At 40.9% G+C, this 20,412-nt stretch overlaps 1 protein-coding gene across 1 annotated transcript in view; it reads right to left on the bottom strand.

Moving 5' to 3' along the window:
• Positions 1-20,412, bottom strand: part of FGF2 (fibroblast growth factor 2) — a 63,235-nt gene that overhangs the window by 8,091 nt on the left and 34,732 nt on the right. The window contains 1 exon segment of the mRNA XM_040967385.1: positions 8,701-8,804. Coding sequence (XP_040823319.1) covers positions 8,701-8,804 — 104 coding nt within the window.

Below are 20,412 nucleotides of genomic sequence, written 5' to 3'. Positions count from 1 at the left end.
ATGGAGTTTATATAAACTATACTATCTTCACAGCTTTCTAAAAACCTAAACCTACTCAAAAACTAAAATCTATTGAAAAAAACTAAATATAATAACCTGATTTGTTCATTGCACATTATAAATATATACCAATTATCAAACATTACTTAATATGCCAATTCAAGTTTTTTTTGAAAACATCATCCTGGGCCTGATGTGGTGGCCTAGCAGCTAAAGTCCTCGCCCTCAACGCGCTGGGATCCCATATAGTTGCTGGTTCTAATCCCAGCAGCTCCACTTCCCATCCAGTTCCCTGATAGCGGCCTGGGAAAGCAGTCAAGGATGGCCCAAAGTCTTGGAACCCTGTACCCGCACGGGAGACCCGGAGGAAGTTCCATGCTCCTGGCTTCAGGCTGACACAGTACTGGCCATTGCATTCACTTGGGGAGTGAATGATCAGACAGAAGATTTTTCTCTCTGTTTCTCCTCTTCTCTGTATATCTGACTTTGTAATAAAAATAAATAAATCTTAAAAAAAAAAAAAGAAAACCTCATCCCATAATTAGCAACCAGTACTTCCAGACAAAAACAGATTTCTCAAGTAACTCCAGCTATCCTATGAACTATAAACACCTCATTCATTTTTGTGCTCTCTCAGTCACGCCCAGTACAGGTTAGTTATAGATAGCTGGGCAGATGGACACTCCACGCAGATCTCTTTAGTTCACCAGCTAGCAACTGGCCATGTGAGTATTTTCATCTATTGTATCGACTGCTGTATCCAGGCCTGATGTATAATAAGTGGTCAATCAAAATTCATTAATTTAATAAACAATGAAACTACTTCAAATAGCTGACAACAAAAATACAATGCAGTGATAGTAGACAATGTAAATATTACTCAGAGAACTAGGACCAGAGAAAATCCAGATAGGAAATTAAATATAGAAAATGGTTTAATTTTGTGGGACTGTTTAATCCTGGAGAAAACTAGACCAGATGGCCCATCCCAAAGTTTGACTATCCTTACTGGGCATCTTGACAAATCTCTTGTAGGTCAGGAAGTCTGGATGCAAGCTTGCTTTGATCCCTAACTATCCTGTACCGAGTGCTTCACTTCTCTGGCTTTGCTTTCCTCATATGTAAACTAAGACTGAGTTAGCTGGGCGATTTCCCCTGCCATCCCTTCCCCCACCACTTTTTCTTACACTAAAAATAAGTACGGGTCTTTTCACTTCCCTCATTTCTCCCCTGCCCACCACCCTGACTATCCTCTCTGTATTGGTTCCAGAGTCCCAGCCCAGTGCTCAATTTTAGATCTGAACCTTATGGCCACTTCCCCTTGGTCTGTTTTCTGGGTTGTTTATTCTTTTACAGTACTTTGATTTTGTAGTTTTGGCTCATAGAGGAGTTTGCTCAATAGTAATCCAAAAATGCTTTTGCTTACACCACTTCTGAGAATTAAAAACAGGCATGATGTAAGTATCAAGGCTGAGTATTTCAGAACAAATAAAACACAGAAATTATAAAAAGTTAAAAGTAATTCTTTTCTAAATCTTATAAATAGGTTGTATAAAATTTTTAATGTTGGATTATAAAAACAGTAATTCTTATTAAGCAGTAAGTTTTACATTTAGTTAGCATTTTATCTTTAAAAAATGATACATATTCCTATTCCGGAGCTGTGCTGATCTGAAGCCAGGAGTCAGAAGCCTCCTCCAGGTCTCCCACGTGGGTGCAGGGTCCCAAGGCTTTGGGCTGTCCTCAACTGCTTTCTCAAGCCATAATCAGGGAGCTGGATGGAAGTGGGTTGCTGGGATTTAAACCAGTGATTATATGACATTCTGGTACATGCAAGCTGAGGACTTTAACCACTGGGCTACTGTGCCAGGCCTTCAATATTATATTTTTATAACATGTCTGATCAGTATAGCTTGTCAATGCAGATAACTGAGCCCTCAACATGTTTTACTTAACTTATTGTAGCTCCCAAACCATTGTTATTCTGTGAGTAAACAGTCATATACTTTTAACTTTAACTGTATATCCACAGACCACAATTTTTTTTCATATTTCGCTACTGCAGATGAACACAAGTTACCTTCTAATTCCGAGCTGTTTTGTTCAGGCTAACACAATCTATACCATTATAGATAAAACATGCAATTACCTAATAAAGACTAAATTCTGTTTTACCACTTTTTAACAGTTTGAGGTTTTAAACTTAAAACCACAATTAGATTCACTTTATGTAACTTTTAAAAAATCTACAATTTTAGAGCCCTTAAGAAATCATAAATCCTAATATTTGTCCTGGGCTTCTGTTGCTCATAGCAACAAGACTTGTCCTGCTATGGAACTGAGCAGGGAATCTGTTGTGTATTAAAGAACTACTCTATTTCAACCTCCAAATATAGACTTTGGCACATAAATATAGTTACTGCTTGAGCTTGCATATTTCCTAGCTCTTGCCACTACTATATGCACAGGAAAGAAAAGTACATAGATTAGTTTTATACTCTGGAAATAATCAATCTAACATGACTGTTAGACACAAAATATTTCATGGAGCCAAGGCATTCTTTCTGAGAGGAAAGTGGCATGTTTTCAAATCACTGCAGAAATGACAGATTCAGATGCAGAGGTACCCAGGGATGTGCCATTAATATACCAGCCTGAAATGGGGCAAGGCAGAAAAGGCGTGAGAAGTTTTATGACTTTAGCAAGTGCAACTTCATAAAGTCCAGTTTCTCCAGGTAACAGGGCACAACTGCATCCTCAATGATAGCTACTGATCAGATTCCTGGACTTGTCAGTTACTGCTGACAGAGACGTGGATGGCTCTGGGTCGGAAATACATAACTCCCTGAAACACCCTACATCTTCAAGCTCTGAGTTGGGGGCACTACCTTCTTTGAGATTAATACAGTTCCCCTCCTCCCCGGAGTCCCTCCTCCAACCACCAGGTTAAAAGAGGCAGGATGGCTGCCAAAGATGCATGGCAGCAAGCCACACACACTGGATTGCAAAACTACAGACTAATTCATGCACTTGGCAGGAGTGAGGTCCAGGATGGGAGCTGGAGCATACATACATAGTTACAACCACTGTATCTTGGCCAGTCCCATTTTACAAAGCAGACTGACCCTTAATTTGTAATTTATGCTTAACAGCTGTGGCTTTGTTCTACAGAGAGCTGTGATAAGTTTCTAAGATTGCTAAATTAATTCTTATTGCATCAAGCAAGTTAACATACATCTTAAAGGCAGAAACATATGTTGGAGTAAATAAAATGCTATGACAGTAATCTTACAAAAGTTGCTTTTTGAAGGAACTAGAAAACATTATTTTTGAGCATTTTTTGTTTGTGATGGTACAGATAAAATCCTTTAGAGGTGTAATACCTGTTTGCAGGGGGAAAAAAAGTTGTAACTCTGAATTCTAATGGGCAGAGAATTCTGCAAAAATGAGTCAACGGGAACCCTATCCCATATGGGTGTCAGTTCAAGTCCGAGCTGCTCTAATTCCAACTCAACTCACTGTTAATGTACCTGGGAAAGCTGTGAAAAATGAAGCAAGTGGTTGGTCCCCTGCACCCCCTGGGAGATCAGGAAGAAGCTCCTGATTGTGCCCAGTCACTGCAGCCATCTGGTGAGTGAACCAGCAGGTGGAGATGGGAGGCAGACGCATGCACTCACTCACTCTCTTTCTCTCTATCTATCTCTACCTCTCCCTTTCTCTAACTCTTTCAAATAAATAAATATGTCTTTAAAAAAAAGAACAAAAAAGAGTAAGACAATGGTTCAGTTTTCAGATGCTCTGCTGATTTTCAGATGTGCGGCACTCACTGAGCCAGATAAATCAGGTACAGAAAAGTCTGGAGCTTTAGGACCATTTTACCAATGTTGTCCTTAACTGTAACAAGCACACTTGTGCATCTCCTTTCTTTTTCCTCCTAGCACTCCCACTGTTGCTAGAAAAATCATAGTGATTTGTCACATTCCAGGGTGAAAAGGGCAAAGCTGGAAACCCTTCTTCTTCATTCCACCACAATATCAAGGTCATCCAAAACTACCTCTTGAATTATCGTTCTGGGAAATATTTTAAATACTACTCTGGTATATTCCCAAAGTATTACCTCACTTCTGGATGTGACAACACACTGCTAGAAAACAAGGAAAACAGCAGAGTTGAAATGAAAGTCATGAAGAGTCTTCTAGAGTTGTATTTTTTACCCAGGAAAACTCAGCCATTCCCCTTACTAACTATCACCCAAAGGCTGCTGATAGCCAAATCTATAAAGCAGCAAAGAATTCTTTGCTAAGTGCCAAATTTATAATCCCAACTGCTTAGTCATCATCCTCACCTGACTTTCCCTGAGACAAACTAAAGACAGACAACTTAGCACTTCTCACCTTCCCCAAAACTTGCTCTTTCCCCACAGCCCCTTCTCTATCTTCTCATCAAAACCAGAAAACTAGGAGCCATCTTTGACCTTACCCTAGACTTCACTTCCATTTTTTTTAAGTGTTTTTTTTTTTCATTAGAAAGTCAGATTTGCCGAGAGAGAACAGACACATACAGAGATCTCCCACCTGCTGGTTCACTCCTCAAGTGGCTGCAACAGCCAGAGCTGAGTTGATCTGAAGCCAGGTATGTCTTCCAGGTCTCCTACACAGGTACAGGTTCCCAAAGCTTTGGACCATTCTTGACTGCTTTCCCTGGCCAAAAGCACGGAACTGGAAGGGAGTGGAGCAGCTAGCATACGAACTGGCGCCTATGTGGGATCTTGGTATATGCAAGGCGAGGCCTTTAGCCACTAGGCTACTGTGCTAGGCCCTTGACTTCACTTCTAAAACTATTTAATTGCAAATAACAGCACTCTGCTAGGTCCTTTCTATCCTAGCAGTCATTGCCAGAACTCATCTCCAGACACCTCAAGCAGTTTTCTGCAGCCAAGCCTTCGAATATTCTATGTCTAGAATTATATACACTTTCGCTCCATTTCTTACATTCCCTAACTGCCTGATGAACTACTTCCTCTTTGTGGATTAAAATGGCAACCATTTGAGGACCAAAGCAGAGGATGCAAGACTCCCTGCTGTCTTTCTCTCCCTGTCACAATGTCTTTCACATGAAATAATCAACCCTCAAGATGACACGTGGCACAGCCGCACCCCAGAGTGGAGTGTCTGGGTTCAAGGGCTGGTCTTAGGTTCCAGATTCCTGCCAATGTGCCCCTAGGAGATAACGGTAATGGCTCAAGTACTTGCACCTCTGTGTCCGCTCTAGGAGACCTGGGTTGAGTTTCCCACACCTGTTAGCCCGGCCCAGCTCTGGGTGTTGTAGGCATTGAGTGAAGCAGCTGATGCAGTATTTCTGTCTCTCTGAAGTAAGCAAGCAAAAATTTAAAACCCTACTTTCATGGGTCATCTCCCTCAGTTCTAGATTAATCACTTCCCTTTCTACACCACAATGCTCTTACTGAACATTTCTTACTGCTATAAACAAACACAAAATTTAAAACTAATTTCTCAAAACCTTTACATGTTATTATAAATATCAAAACATTATTCTGTTTCCCAGAATTATGACTCATTAACAGAAGAAATCCTTTGACATTCAGTTGAATAAACCTGATGTAACTACTGGCTTTTCTTTTTCGATGATTTATTTGCAAGTCAAAGTTACAGAATAGAGATAGAGAGATCTAACATCTGCTGGTTCATTCTCCAAATGGCCACAATGGCCAGAGCTGAGCCAGACCAAAGCCAGGAGTTTCATCAGGATCTCCCACATGGCTGCAGGGGCTCAAGCCCTTGGGCCATCTTCTGCTGCTTTTCCCAGGCCATTAGCAGAAACCCGGGTCAGAAGTAGAGCAGCCAGGACGTGGACTGGCACCCATGTATCGGGATACAGACATCAGAGATGGTGGCTTAATTCTACAACGCTAGCTCCACTGGCTGTTGCTGAAGAGGATTCTTGAAGCTATTTTTGAGAGTCACCATACCCAGACTTGTTATTTATCCTACAAAATCAGTGTAAATTGATAATATAAAAATACACAAATCTGTCACAGAATCAATTGTAAGTTTCTATTTTTCTTTCTATTGTTGATTTTGTATTATGACTTTTCATTTGAGGGGATGCACAGTAGCTGTGAAACAAAGACTTACATCCAGATGTGAGGATACAATGTAGTTTGCATTTCTACTTCCAGACAAAAATGGACTTCCAGTGAAACTGTTCACTATATCTTGACAATAGGATGCTGGACTCTCTGCCATTGTCCATGCCCGCAATGATGGACATATGACTGTGTATGAAGAACTATACTTTAGTAATGATATAGAGGAATTGGGGGGGGAAGGTATTGGACCTGGGATAAAGGAAATACCAGAAGCCTATGGAACTGTATCATAAAATGATAATAATAATAATAAAATGTAAAAAAAATTTTTAAAAAAGAAAAAGAATGGCTGAAATGTCATTTTGTTTTCTGTTTCAGCATCTTCAGAAAGTCAAAAGCCTTGATTCAGAAAAATTAAACTCAAAAATTATTTAAATAACTCAAAACACTACTGAAGACTCTTTCTGTGGGAACTGTTTGAGAGAGGATAGAACTGGTCCCTGGCACTGCAGTACCAGGCAGTACACACACACACCTCCCCCAAGTAGACAGGGACAGGAACTGTGTCTTCTATCCCTTTTTACGTTCTACACTGTGCATGCTGGACAGGCATGAAGTTGGCAGGAAGCATGTACTAGTAGAGAGACTATTAGCCAGGAACTACAGCCTTGATTCACCACAACAAAATGTAAAAAAAAAAAGATCCCTTTCTACAATGAATTTGTGCATACCAACATGGGTCCATTATGTGTGGGACATTCACAAGGACACTTGATATAACAGCCAATGAGATAAGATCACTAGTTTCTAATATACAGGTAAGAGAATCAATTCAAAATAATTTGTCTGAGAAAGCTAAATAAATGGTAAAGCCAGCATCTGCATCGAGGTTAAAAGCCCACATTCTCAACCATGTTCACATGTCAAATCCTAAAGGAGAAATTTTAAAATGCATCATCCAAACTTAATGCTTCGATCCTCACTGATCTCTCCACAATTCTGAAAACATAATAATCCATTTTTTTAAAAGGCAGTTAATAGTTTGGCAATCAGACAGGAATTTAGTCTAGGAGTTAAGATGTTCAACTCTGGAATCAGAATATCTGGCTTTATATACAACTCTGCTCCCTGACTCAAGATTCCTGCCAATTTCAAATATGAGACAGAGATAGACATAGAGGTATATGTTTGTCTTTATCTCTCTGCCCCTCAAATAAATATAAATTATAAGCAATTAATTTTGTATGGTAAAATGCAGTGATGGGGGGCACTACTGTGGTCCAGAGAAGTAAGCTAGTTTAGCCAGTATCTCACAATGAGGGCTAGTTCCCATCCCAGTTACTCTGCTTTCCAGCCAGTTACGTGTTTAAGCACTTGAAAAGGTAGCAGCAGAACCTCAGGTAATAGAGCCCCTGCTGCCCATGTGTGAAACCAGCATGAAATTTCTGGCTCCTGGGTTCAGCCTGGCCCAGACCTGACTTTGCAGTCACTTGGGGAGTGAACCAGCATAGGGAAGATGTCGCTTTTTCTCCTTCCCTATGTCACTCTGCCTTTCAAATAAAAAATTTATAAACAATTTTTTGAGTTGCTATAGTTATTATGCATTTATTTTTTAATAGGCACGGGGTCTCCCTTCCCACTCCCCAAGTTCCCTCTCCTCCCCACCCTTCTCCCCTCCAATCTTACAATGGGTGTCTTTCGTGAGTTCTCACCAGTCCATCATGCTACCACTGAGGTGTCTCCCAACAATGCAGGAGATTATCAGCCATTTCACTGTGAGTCCATCCTTATACTGCATACAAGAGGACACACTTCTCTTTATTTCCACCTATGAACATATTAATGTCCGCTACACTTCCATTATGTATCCCCTTAGGTACAGTCCACCATAGGGGTAAAAACAAAAAATAAAAAATAGTGAACCTTCATCCACATGAGGTTGACAAAACATATATAAAAAGGTATCAATGTGATGCTTGTCCTGCATCTTCAAGGAACCAGATGCTGGTAGAGAAGGCTAACATCTGCCTGTGGTCCATGTACCAGTTTAAATCCTTGCTGGTCTACTTCTGATCCAGCTCCCAGCTAATGGCCAGGGAGAACAGTGAAAAATGGCCCAAGACCTTGGAACCCTGCACTCATGTGGAAGACCTGGAAGAAGCTCCTGGCTCCCAGTTTTGGATCAGCCCAATTCTGACTATCGCAGCCATTTGAGGAGTGAACCATTGGATGGAAGATCTGTCTCTCCCTCTCTCTGTATCTCTTTCAAGTGAAACAAATAAATCTTAAAAACAAAAAATGAATAAATAAATTGTTAAAATGCAGTGATTTGAAACTAATATTTCAAATTAACACTATCCCATATCCAATCTAGTCTGTATCTCATATCAAATATATTTTCTGGGCTATTTTACTCTCTCAAAAGTTTAGTTTTTGCATCTGTGAAATAAAGAGAATACTTTGTTTTATAGGATGATTTTGGAATTTCATTAATATAACATGTAAAAATCCTTGATAAAGATTTAATAAATGCCAATGTTGGTGTTAGAAGCTAACAGAAAAAAAACTACAAAAAAGAAAGCATTACTTACGGAAGCCAGCAATCTTCCATCTTCCTTCATAGCAAGGTAACGGTTTGCACACACTCCTTTGATGGACACAACTCCTCTCTCTTCCGCCTGAAGTTGCAATTTGACTGTAAGCAATACAGGAAAAATTACCTTGGTAATTCCAGAGAGAAAAAGAGTCATCTCCCAAGTACCTATGCAACACAAGAGGACTTTTAAAAGTCCAAGTGGGCAAGAATTTGGTCTAGCAGTGAAGTTCTTTGAGACAGGCACAATGGACTACCCTTCCTGGGTGTAAGGTTCACTCCCGATCCTAGCTTCCTGCTAAAGGGCACCATGGAATGTACCAGCAATATCTTTAGCAGCTGGCTCCTACCCTCCACCCCAGAGACTTCCATTGAGACCCCAACTCCCAGCCTTAGTTGTTGGCCTTTGGGGTAAACTTGCAGTTGAGAGCTCTCTGTATTTTTTTTTTCTTTCAAACATTTTTTTTTAAGTTTATGGAAAACTCATAATATAGAAAACATGATGCACAGATTTCAAGATATTTTGAACCAAAATAAACTTAATTAAAATTTCCATAAACTTTCTGAAGCACATATATGTGTAAAGACCAGATGCAAGGCCAACCAGCTAATCCATTCTGGTGGACGGGCGAGGCCGTGGGGACAAAGGCTAGGGCAGGTGTCCGCTAAACAGCTGTGGAACATCACTGCCCGGGCTCCCTCATCATGCCATGCCCCACGGTAAGGGGAGCAAAATCATTTCCTTTGTCAGACAGTTAGCCTCCCCTAAGATGTGTTAACTGTTTATATTTCTTGAAAAATGGACATATTTTAAAAATACACAGTAATGTAAGCCTTTTATAAGAATACCCACAATGTTGCCACGTTAGTTTTAAATTCTCCCAAAGTCATCTTTAATCAACTGCTCACAAATTAGTTACAATCTAATTGTTCATGATGATCTTTGGGCTGCATTTCCTTGACTTTTATATACCTTATCTCTAGGTTTGGTTCAATACAATACCACTACATTTATCCTCCTTTTTTATGTATAATCAATTTTAGTGAAATGATCTATGCCGCATGAACACATGTGCTCTTACACTTACTTTGTTTATACAACACGGTGAAATGTTCTCAGAAATATATGTTCCTGAGGAGAATGACCTGGTGCCCAACACTACCAACATTAAGCAGATCAGATGAAAATTAAACAAAGCTATTACTTGATTATGATACTAATGCAATATGGACAAATAATTATTTAACTCACTGAAAGAAAAATGAAGTCATAGTTCTATTGTGCTCCACAGAGGGCTGCATTCACCAGCCTAGTACAACGTTCCCCAACTGTATATTGGCTAACAGATGTCACAGAGAAAATAAGCACTGAGGTCACATACATTTAGGCAATTCTTTGTTATGTCAAGATAATTGTTGCCAGACTTCTCAAAACCTTGTCATTACATCCATTGCCCATTACATTGAAGAACCTAGGCGTTTTCTGCCTTTTGTGATTCTGCCTTAATGGCTTGGCTGGGGGCTGTGTGAACTCCAGGCCTGATAGTCTACGTGACACCTACGTGCAGGACACCTGGCAGGTCACGTAGGCAGACCACTCCTCAGGAAGGAGGTACCTGGTGTTTGATAAGATTCACAGCCCTATAGCTTATCAATTTGTACTTTTTGAAAGTTGCTTGTTTCAAACCCACCAATAGAAGCCTGCTAAGTCATGACTGTATAATTAATAGCCTGAAATGTATAAGAACTGGGGGGCTTGGGCTCCCTTGGCTCTTCTGGCTCGCGCTTCTTTGGTCCTCCTTGTGGATCCTTGCAGCCTCGGCTGCGGCTGCCCCTCCCCCGCCCAGCCATGCTGGGCTGGGGGAGGTGGCTGGGAGACCTAGGCTAACCTGAATAAACCACCTTTTTGCCTCAGCACCAACTTCAGACTTGATGATTATCTGGGGGTTTCAAAAAACTGGCACAACAACATCCCATCCTTCTATATAGGCACTTATAAAGACTTAAATTAAGTAATACATATACCAGTATTTTTCAGTTAAGTATTATTTAAATATTTGCAGGATTGGAAATTTGGGACTTTAGGCCCGGCACACTGGCCTAGTGGCTAAAGTCCTCGCCTTGAACGCGCCAGGATCCTATATGGGTGCCGGTTCTAATCCCAGCAGCTCCACTTCCCATCCAGCTCCCTGCTTGTGGCCTGGAAAAGCAGGCAAGGATGGCCCAAAGCCTTGGGATCCGGCACCTGCATGGAAGACCTGAAAGAGGCTCCTGATTCCACATCAGCTCAGCTCTGTTGTGGCCACTTGGCGAATGAACAAGCACAAGGAGGATCTTTGTCTCTCCTTCTCTGTAAATCTGACTTTCCAATTAAAAAGTAAATCTCTTAAAAAGTTTATAAAAATATATAAAATTTGTATGTTTGAATATATATATGTAAGGGCAGGAAATATTTCTAAAGAGTTGACAGTAATTTGGTAATGATGGAATAAAAGTGGTCTTTGACTTTCATCCACTTTCTGGTTTCTAAAGTTTTTTTTCTTGGTATATAACTTTTACAATAAGAACATAATATTAGCATTTCCAGAACTTTAAAACAATCTATAATAAAGCATTGTTTTTCAGTTGTTGGTGTTATGTTGTGGCTTTTAATTGGTCGGGATGATAGTCTACCAGCTCTGCCTTCAGACCAGAGATCGTCTCCCCAAGAAACTATTGAACTAATCTGGACAATAAGATGCTGGACTCTATGCATGGTACATGCTTGCAATGAAAGAATGAAGATTGGATTTGAACTGTAATACTGCAACAAGGTAGAGAAATCCACCATGGGGGGGGTACAGGAAGGGGTTGGGGGAATCCCAGAGCCTATGAAACTGTTATAAAATCAGATGTAATAAAAAAATAAAAATTGCATATAAAAAAATAAAGCACTGTTTTTGTGCCATATTAAACATGACCATGAAAATAATCACATTCATGAATTCAAGGAAAGAAAGGGAATTTCTCAATGAAAAGGGACAATATCAAGCAAAGCAAAGTGTGAATCTTGTTGACACATGTCTGTAGACCTTATTTTTGAAGGTTTTTGAAACCTTCCTTAATAAAAGTTATTTTTTATTATGAAATCACAAAGCTAATCAAAGTTCATCAGGTGTTGGTAGCAATGTAGTGAAGGGTATAAAAGTCATGTTAACATCCAGAGTTCCACTTTGCTGATTCTACACAACGTGAAATCTCAGGCAGTGTCTAGGCACCTGGACAGTCTAAAACAGTGAAATTAAACCTAGTTACATTCACGTGAGTTCTATCATCACTGTTCCATGTTAGAGGAAAGATATGAGAAAATGACCACACTCGATATTTGTAAAACTCTTATTTGTAAAACTTGATATTTGTAAAAGGCCACTGGCTCTCAGAACATAACAAAGGCATAAGCTCAAGACAAAATCAATTTTCTATGATTTGGGACAGTATTCTTAAAGTGATTCTACGTACAAAATGCTTCAAGCTGGGAAATGAAATGTTTATATTCAATTTACACATGACTAGTGCAAAACAGAATTTTCCACACATTTCAGAAAATAAAATCACATAGCAAACTGACAAACTGAATGCTGGAGGAAAAAAGGTTGTAGTAGACAGAACAACTATTCTGAACAATTTACTAAACTCTCAGGAATGCTAACATGGCAGGGGGTGGAGAGGGGAGAGAGAAGATTCTCAAAGGCTAAAAACAGGGTGGAGGGAGCTCAGAGGTAAGAGCAAAAAATGCACTGTGATAAAGTTGTAAAAGGTCCTCCTGGCTAGGCTACAAGTCCCAGGTGGCGCAGTGAAGGTTATTTTGCAGTTAACATTAAAAAGGTTATTCTTGATAATCTTGCCTGACCACACACTGAGGCTTCCCAGAGGAGGAAGGTGGACCTGTGGGTGGAGGCTTCCACCCATGCCTGAGCCCATCCACAGATATGTCCTTTTCTGCAGTTTCCCAACGCCTTGCTGAAACTCCAGTATGAGCGCAATTCTCACCCCGAAAGAAAAGTGTGTGTGTGTGTGTTTGTGCGCGCATGTATTTAAGACAGCAAAATTTCAGCAATGTGCTGAATGTCACATTTGCCTTTGCAGAGGCACCAGGAGACTACAGAAAAGGATGTATCTGCCAGGGCCCGGCGCCGTGGCGCAAGTGGTTAAGTCCTCGCCTTGCAACCCCGGGATCCCATATGGGCGCCGGTTCTAATCCCGGCAGCCCCGCTTCCCTTCCAGCTCCCTGCTTGTGGCCTGGGAAAGCAGTGGAGGACGGCCCAAAGCTTTGGGAACCTGCACCCGTGCGGGAGACCCGGAAGAGGCTCCTGGCTTCGGATCGGCATAGTATCGGCCCGTTGCGCTCACTTGGGGAGTGAATCATCGGACGGAAGATCTTCCTCTCTCTCTCTCCTCTCTCTGTATATCCGCCTTTCCAATGAAAAAATAATTAAAAAAAAAAAAAAAAAAAAAAGGATGTATCTGCCAAAGAAGGCATGGTATTTCTAGGAGGAATGTTCCAGGTAGGCTTTGAAAGATAAGAAGGAGATAATCCCTAACCTAGGTGTGGTAAGGACAAAAGGGAGTAAAAGGGAGGGGCAGCATTTAGGACTGAGGCCTGAAGAGCCATGCTCTTCACAGCCAAGGCCTCGAATGCCGGAAGTACCAGTGAAGTCTGCACTCAGAAACTCCACGGGTCAGAGACACACCAACACGCTCAACACATTATTGCAAGGAGCAAAAAGGCATGGAAGGCCTGAGACTAAAAGAGGGCTACAAATTCCAATAGTTTAAAGGCAAAACGAAAGTAGAATATTTAGATACTTATTCAAGTACCATAACTATTTTTAAAATACTAAAATAAAAGTCTGTACACTTTGTTTGTGGAAGGGAGGCTATCATAGGTCCGAGGCCTAGGGAAGCTTGTGGGGTGATCCGCAAGGCTGAACTTTGATACGAGAGCAGTTTCAACAATGCTCAGCTAACTCCATAAAGCACAAACTTGTTTTGTGTGATTTTTCTGCATCTACATTCTATTTCACATTGTTAAAGGATTTTTCAGTTATTTAAAAAAAGATATTAACGAGTCTTCTAAATTGGACATTCTTCTCATTTAGACATTGATTTCACCCAAGCCGTTTCAACAAGTGTCCATGCCACCTACTAGAGCCAGTTTTGCATGCACGGAAGGCAATTGTTTTGGTAAACACAGATTTCTGGTGGCTTTCCAGTGCTGACATTAAATACGGGAAGAGCTGGGCTTAGAAAAATAAATATTGTGCTATCCAAACTTAAATTTCAACTTTTTTGTTGTTGTAAAAGTAAAAGCTATTAACCACAAAATTGAAGAATATTAGCATTTGGCAAAAACTTCAGTGGTCACTTAGTCCTATCATCACACAATTATCTCTTAGGTCACATCTACAATATCCACGATAAACAACTGCTTGAAAATCACCATAAAAGGGGAATTAACACAGTCCTAAAATGATTTAGACATGTAAGCAAAAGAACCAGAAACTGCAAGCACCATAAGTAAGCCACTCAAATGGCTGAGTGTTCAGAAAATTAGCAGGCAACAAATAGTATAAACAAAAGGCCAAATTATTCTTTCAGTATTACCACCACTAGTCAAAATATTTTGGACTCATACTTTAGAATTTCCTCCAGAATCCTCATCATTTTCTTCTGAATATGCTCAAATATTGGAAAATATTAAAGCTGCCAGCAATGTGCAGGATATCCGAGTGTACCCTGCCCATGAATAACCAAGGAGGCTGATCCCTAAAGAGGTCTGTCCCTGGTGAACCAACATGGTTTTAGAACCAGTCAAGTCGATATACTGAAGAATGGTGAACATAACCATACATTCATTCATTCATTCAGCATGTATTAATAGCAGCTGTTTGTCAGCACTATGCTTGTCTATATGAAGTGCAGAGGCAAATATAGCACTAGTTTTTGACCCTGAAGAACACACAGCATTGTTGAGCTAACAAGGCATTTCTGATAAATATAAAAAAACCACTAAAGATCAATACTGTGGAAGTGGGCATTTGTCACAGCTGTTAGGTCTCGATTTGACATCCCATCTCATAGTGCCTGGTTTGAGTACTGGATACTCACCCTCAAATCCAGCCTCCTGCTACTGCATATTCCGGGAGGTGTGTGACTCAATTTAGATCTGTGCCACCACGCGGGATCCTGGCTTGGTGTGGCCTGGTGCGGCCCAGCCCTGACTGTGACAGAGAATGAGCCACCAGATGAAGATCTTCCTGTCTCTCCTTCTTACCGTCCTCCTCTTTCCCTCTGCCTTTCAAAATGGATTTTTTTTAAGGTCAATAGCCAGTGCCATGAGGGAAATAACTACAGAATCGACTTGAAAGCACTCAGAGGCAATGCGTAGCCCCAGGCTCAGAGATTAGAGAAGTCCTGGAGGCAGTGGCAACTGAATCAGGACAGAAGAAATCAGCAAAAGTTAACAGAGAACAGATAAAATATGTGGCAGCACCACTATAATGTGATTGTGGGTCTAACCTCCCCATTCCCCAGCCTCACGCACTCTCAGAAGGGCACTGATCACCTGCCAGCCTGCCCAGTGCCAATCTCCAGCCATGAATTGTCATCCAAACCCTGCTTATAGTATTCTAAGGAGCTAACTCCTAAAAAAAAAAGGAGTGTTACAATTTGGGCTCCTCCTCAGCACCTCATTAATCTATAAATACACAAAATCTGGGGGATCCAGCACGATGGCCAAGTGGCTAAATCCTTGCCTAGAGCACACTGGGATCCTATATGGGCACCAGTTTGTGTCCTGGCTGCTACACTTCCCATCCAGCTCCCTGCTTGTGGCCTGGGAAAGCAGTAGATGATGGCCCAAGGCCTTGGGACTCCTCAACAATGTGGGAGATCCAGAAGAAGCACCTGGCTCCTGGCTTCAGATCAGTGCAGCTCTGGCCATTGCAGCAACTTGGGGAGTGAACCAACAGATGTGAGATTTTTCTGTCTGTCCCCTCTCTCTGTAAATCTACCTTTCCAAGAAAAATAAAAAGAAATCCTTAAAAAACAAAACAAAGCACAAAAACTGGGGCCAGCATTGTGGCACAACCGGTTAAGCTACAGTTTACAAAGCCAGCATCCATGTTGGAGCATCAGTTCAAGCCCTGGCTGCTCTGCTGCTTATCCAGGTCCCAGCTAATGCACCTGGGAAGGAGGCAGAGAAGGCTCAAGCACTTGGGCCCCAGCCACCATGTTGAAGACCCATGTAGAGTTCCAGGCTCCCAGCTTGGGCCTGACCCAGCTCTGGCTATTGCAGCCATTTGGGGATTGAAGCAGGGAATGGAAGCTATCTCTCTCTCTCTACCCTATTATCTTCTTCTGTGTCACCGTGCCTTTCAAGTAAATGCCTTTTTAAATAATACATACCTACATATACACATCTGTATGTTTATATATATATATGTGTGTGTGTGTGTGTGTGTGTATGACCTGGGAAATGCAGCTGGACATAATTTTAAAATGTCACTTACACTGTAATGACATCTAGTTATATCTTGTATGTGAAAAGGATTTGAGTTTTGAGCAGCCAGGGGCAGAATGTTCGCTTTCAACAGGACTTGGCTCTCCAAACACACGTTTGTTTAAACCCCGAAGTCTTATGTGAACGGTGGCTGGGTAAGTAGATGACTGATGCAGGTGAGGCCTCTGGGCCGTGACTGGATTGGATCAGGTTGCAAGGCTACAACATTACGAGGAGAAATCCCATACAGAGCAGAGGAGGAGCGTGTTCCCTGTCTGTCATCAGCCTCTCTCCCTCCCTGCCTCCTGCCATGGCAGGTGACCAGTCCCACAGGCTCTGCCACTGCCAGCCTCTCGGAGATGCTAACAGGGCTGAATCATCTCATACCACAACCCTCCAAATATGAAGCCAAATAAACCTTCTTTCTATGATATACTCCGGTATTTTAGTTAAAAAAGGAAAAGCTGACACCATAGTGAGGTCAGTTGTTTACTTGCAGAACTAATAAATTCATAATCTCACTATTCCCAAGGAAAATATTGCAAAAAAAGTCAAAAGGCCCATACAATTGCTCAGTCTATTATTCCATGATTACAATTCACTCTATTCATTCATGACAAAGGTACTGGATATCTTTTCTGTTTCAGGAACTATTCCAGGAACTAGAAATAGCCATGACTGAAAACCTGCAAAGTCTTTCCCTTGTGGCGTTTAGATTTTCGGTGGCAGCTGCATGATTCTCTTTAGATGGACCAGCATTAATGCTATTTCCCAAGTAATTCAAAACCCAAACAGAAGCTTTCTACTTAAGATACTAAGAAATCAGAAAGCAATTTTCTAACACTATATTTCTTTTTTTTCAAATTTGCTTTCCCCCGCAACCCCAGCTTAGTGCCTACCTACCACTGCTGGGGTCCGTGCAGTAGGTGTGGATGACACAAAGGTGTGAAGAGAACAGCTCCCCTGTTTGGCAGGGCCTGGGGGAGCTTCCAGCTGCACGGCAGGCCTTGGCGGATGTCTCCCTGACCACTTTGATGCAGTCTCACCTCTTTTTTGCATGGACACTCAAGCACCCCACTAAGAATTCTGTAATCTATTGAGGCATTGTTGTTTGCCCTTGTGAGATGGCTTTTGCAACCAACTTGAGCTTGGGAGTTAATGCTGTTGATAATGTCTTGGTGAGTGGGCCTTCGACAATTAACACACAGGAGTACAATTAAGCCCATGCCGTTTCTGGACAACTTATTGTGTGCCTACCAATTGCCTGAAATCTGGCCCAGACATACAGCACATCTTCTGGGAAATGGCTTCCTAAGAATTTTACAAACTAATGGAAGTGATGGGAATATGAGCAGAAACTGCTATGGCAAAAAATATAGTTACAGCAACCTTAAAGGTTAGCCTGTCCTTGCAACTCTTTAGATTTTTTACTCATAGAAAATGTAGTTGTTTTAGCTGCTTTCATTTTTCTTTAACTAGAGGAAATGTAGGGAAATTTTATTAACATTATAGAGATATATTTTGGACTATTGTTTGATTGTTTATGAGGTTGTAGAGGCTGCAGTAGTAAGGGGATTTAATGTTTGAAACTTTTGTCTTAGAACTTTATGCTTATTTCTCTTTTGTTGTATTTCTCCCATCAAGTGATAGATAAGTTGTGAAAATAAAATGTAGTAGAAATATTTTACTGACTAGTAGGCAACCATCTGTGCCTTGGCCTTGGAGTTCTGGCTGTCACCTAACGGCTACTTCTGAAGAATTAATAATGGCTTGCTTTAAAGAAACTGATTATAGTAACTTACAGAATTATCTTTAAGAGCACCTGGTCAATCATGAAGTAAAAAATAACATAATCAAACATCTGTGCACACCTACTTAGTCACGAAGTAAAAATAGAACAATCAAACGATTGTGCAGAGGCTTGTAATGTGTCTGAGTAAATAAAAATGACAGCTTCTTTTTGAGTTGTTACAAGAGGGCACCAAGTGACAGTGCCCGTGTCTGTCTTTATTGGCGACACCACGCACCCTTCCCGAGCTCCGAATTCAGCTGGAGCTGGCCTCTGGCATACCACCATTCAGAATTATGCTAACAATGATGTTGCACATTTGGATAGAAGATTTACATTTATCTTATGAACTCTTTAGACAGATCCCAAAGTGGAAGTAAACAAATCAAAGCTAAATGCAGAGACATTAAGCAACTTATTTCCTTCATTTTACTTTCTAGCTAGTGGTAGAGCTGGATCAAAATTTTAATCATGCCACCTTGCTCAATACTCAGTGTCAAAATTTGCCTCTACCTCATTTCCTCTCCATGTGTTGGTCACTAGTCTACTGACTCCCAGCCCCAAATATCCTGTTTCTCTGCTTTCAGATTCTGCTGTCAGGGAGGATTGCAGGGACCCTGCTTCCCCAGCAGAGTTTCTCTAAACTGTGGTGTAATTTCCAGTTTCCACTTTTTGCTTGACTTCAAGAATCAACCTCATCATCTTCCCTCAGAGATTAACAGCAGCTGTCCTGTAACACTATATTTCAAGGTTCATTCTAGAACTCCACATAGTACCTGTCATCCTCATCTAAGAACAGCACATACATTTTACTTAGACAAAACAACCTATTATATTTAAAACTGAGTGATGGTGTGTTACCTTTCCAACATAATTAGGTTTCTGAGTCAAAAAAGAACACATCCAGGATTAGTAGTCTCTTCAGCACTATTCAGCAGCATGGGCCGAGGGGTTAAGACACCCACACTCCTCAGCAGAGTACATGAGGCTGAGGCCTGGCTGCTGATCCAGCTGCCTGCTCATGTTGACTCCAGGAGATAGCAGGTACTGGCTCAAACAGTTGGAGTCCGGCCCCACAGAGACCTGGACTGAGTTACAGGCTCCTAACTTCAGCTAGGCGCAGATCGGGTCCTTGTGGGCATTTGGGGAGTAAAGTAGCATATGGAAGATCTCTCTGCTTTTTTTAAAAAAAGCACAATAATTTCAGTTTCTATTGAAGCATAATAAATAAAATTTATAACAACATCTCAGTAGCTTAATAACTAAAATCCAAAGCATAGCTGTTTTCCTTTTTTTTTTTTTTTTTTGCATAAAGAATCATCCAACACAATGCTGAAGATCAGGTGCTGGAAGTCCTGTCATAGGGGAAACTGTTGAAGGAGCCTAGATCACAAAAAAGCAACTCATTTACTGAAAATGAAAAACTTCAAATACACACACACACACACGCAGTATACATGATAATAATTAAATAACAAAGATTGGAATCCTACCATCCTAACAAGCTTTACATAGTTCCCCTTATTACAAATCAAAAACAAAAAAATTTCCCAGAAACCAAAAATCTTATGTGCCACTCTCTTCACAGCTCAATTGGCTAAGTAAATTTCAGATAGTTCACGGAAAGTTTTGGCAACTCATCAGCTTGTTAATTTTAAATTGGCATAATATGAACAGAACAAAAATGGGGAAGGCACAGACTGAGAGAGATCTTCCATCTGCAAATATACCCTTCAAATGCTTGCAATAGTTGGGGCTGGACCAGGTCAAAGCCAGGAGCCAGGAACTCTACTCGGGTCTCCCGCCTCAGTGGAAAGGATCCAGGTTCTTATGCCATCATCCAGGGTCTGCAATAGCTGGTCTGGAAGCAGAACAAGGACTCAGTGTTTATCAATGCTTACATCCACAAAGAAGCAAGTGTTTTTATTATGAAACTTGAGATCACCATTTATAACAAAATATTTACAACAGTACAATTAGGGATGGACATTTGGAACAGCACTGAGACGTCACTTAGGACATTTCATATCTTATCAGAGTACCTAGGTTTGGGTTCCACCTCAACTTCTGATTCCAGCCTCCTGCTAATGTGTGTTCTAGAAGGCAACAAATGATGATTCAAGCACCTGGGTACCTGTCACACCCATCTGGGAGATCTGGACTGAGTTCCAAGCTCCTGGCTTCAGTGTGGCCCAGTTCTGGCTGCTGTGGAAACTTATGCAGTAAACCAGCATATGAAGATCTCAGACGAAATGAAAATAAAATGTTTTAAACAGGTGCTATATATTATTTTGAAACACTGATTTTCTTGCCATAGATATTTTATTTCTAATTTATTTATTTTTTAAAAAGATTTATTTTTATTATTATTTTTTTTATTG

This window comes from Ochotona curzoniae, unplaced genomic scaffold (assembly GCF_017591425.1).
Source record: "Ochotona curzoniae isolate NIBS_2020 unplaced genomic scaffold, NIBS_Ocur_1.0 scaffold_4506, whole genome shotgun sequence".
Taxonomy (NCBI): Eukaryota; Metazoa; Chordata; class Mammalia; order Lagomorpha; family Ochotonidae; genus Ochotona; species Ochotona curzoniae.
This window is presented reverse-complemented; position numbering and strand designations above follow the sequence as displayed.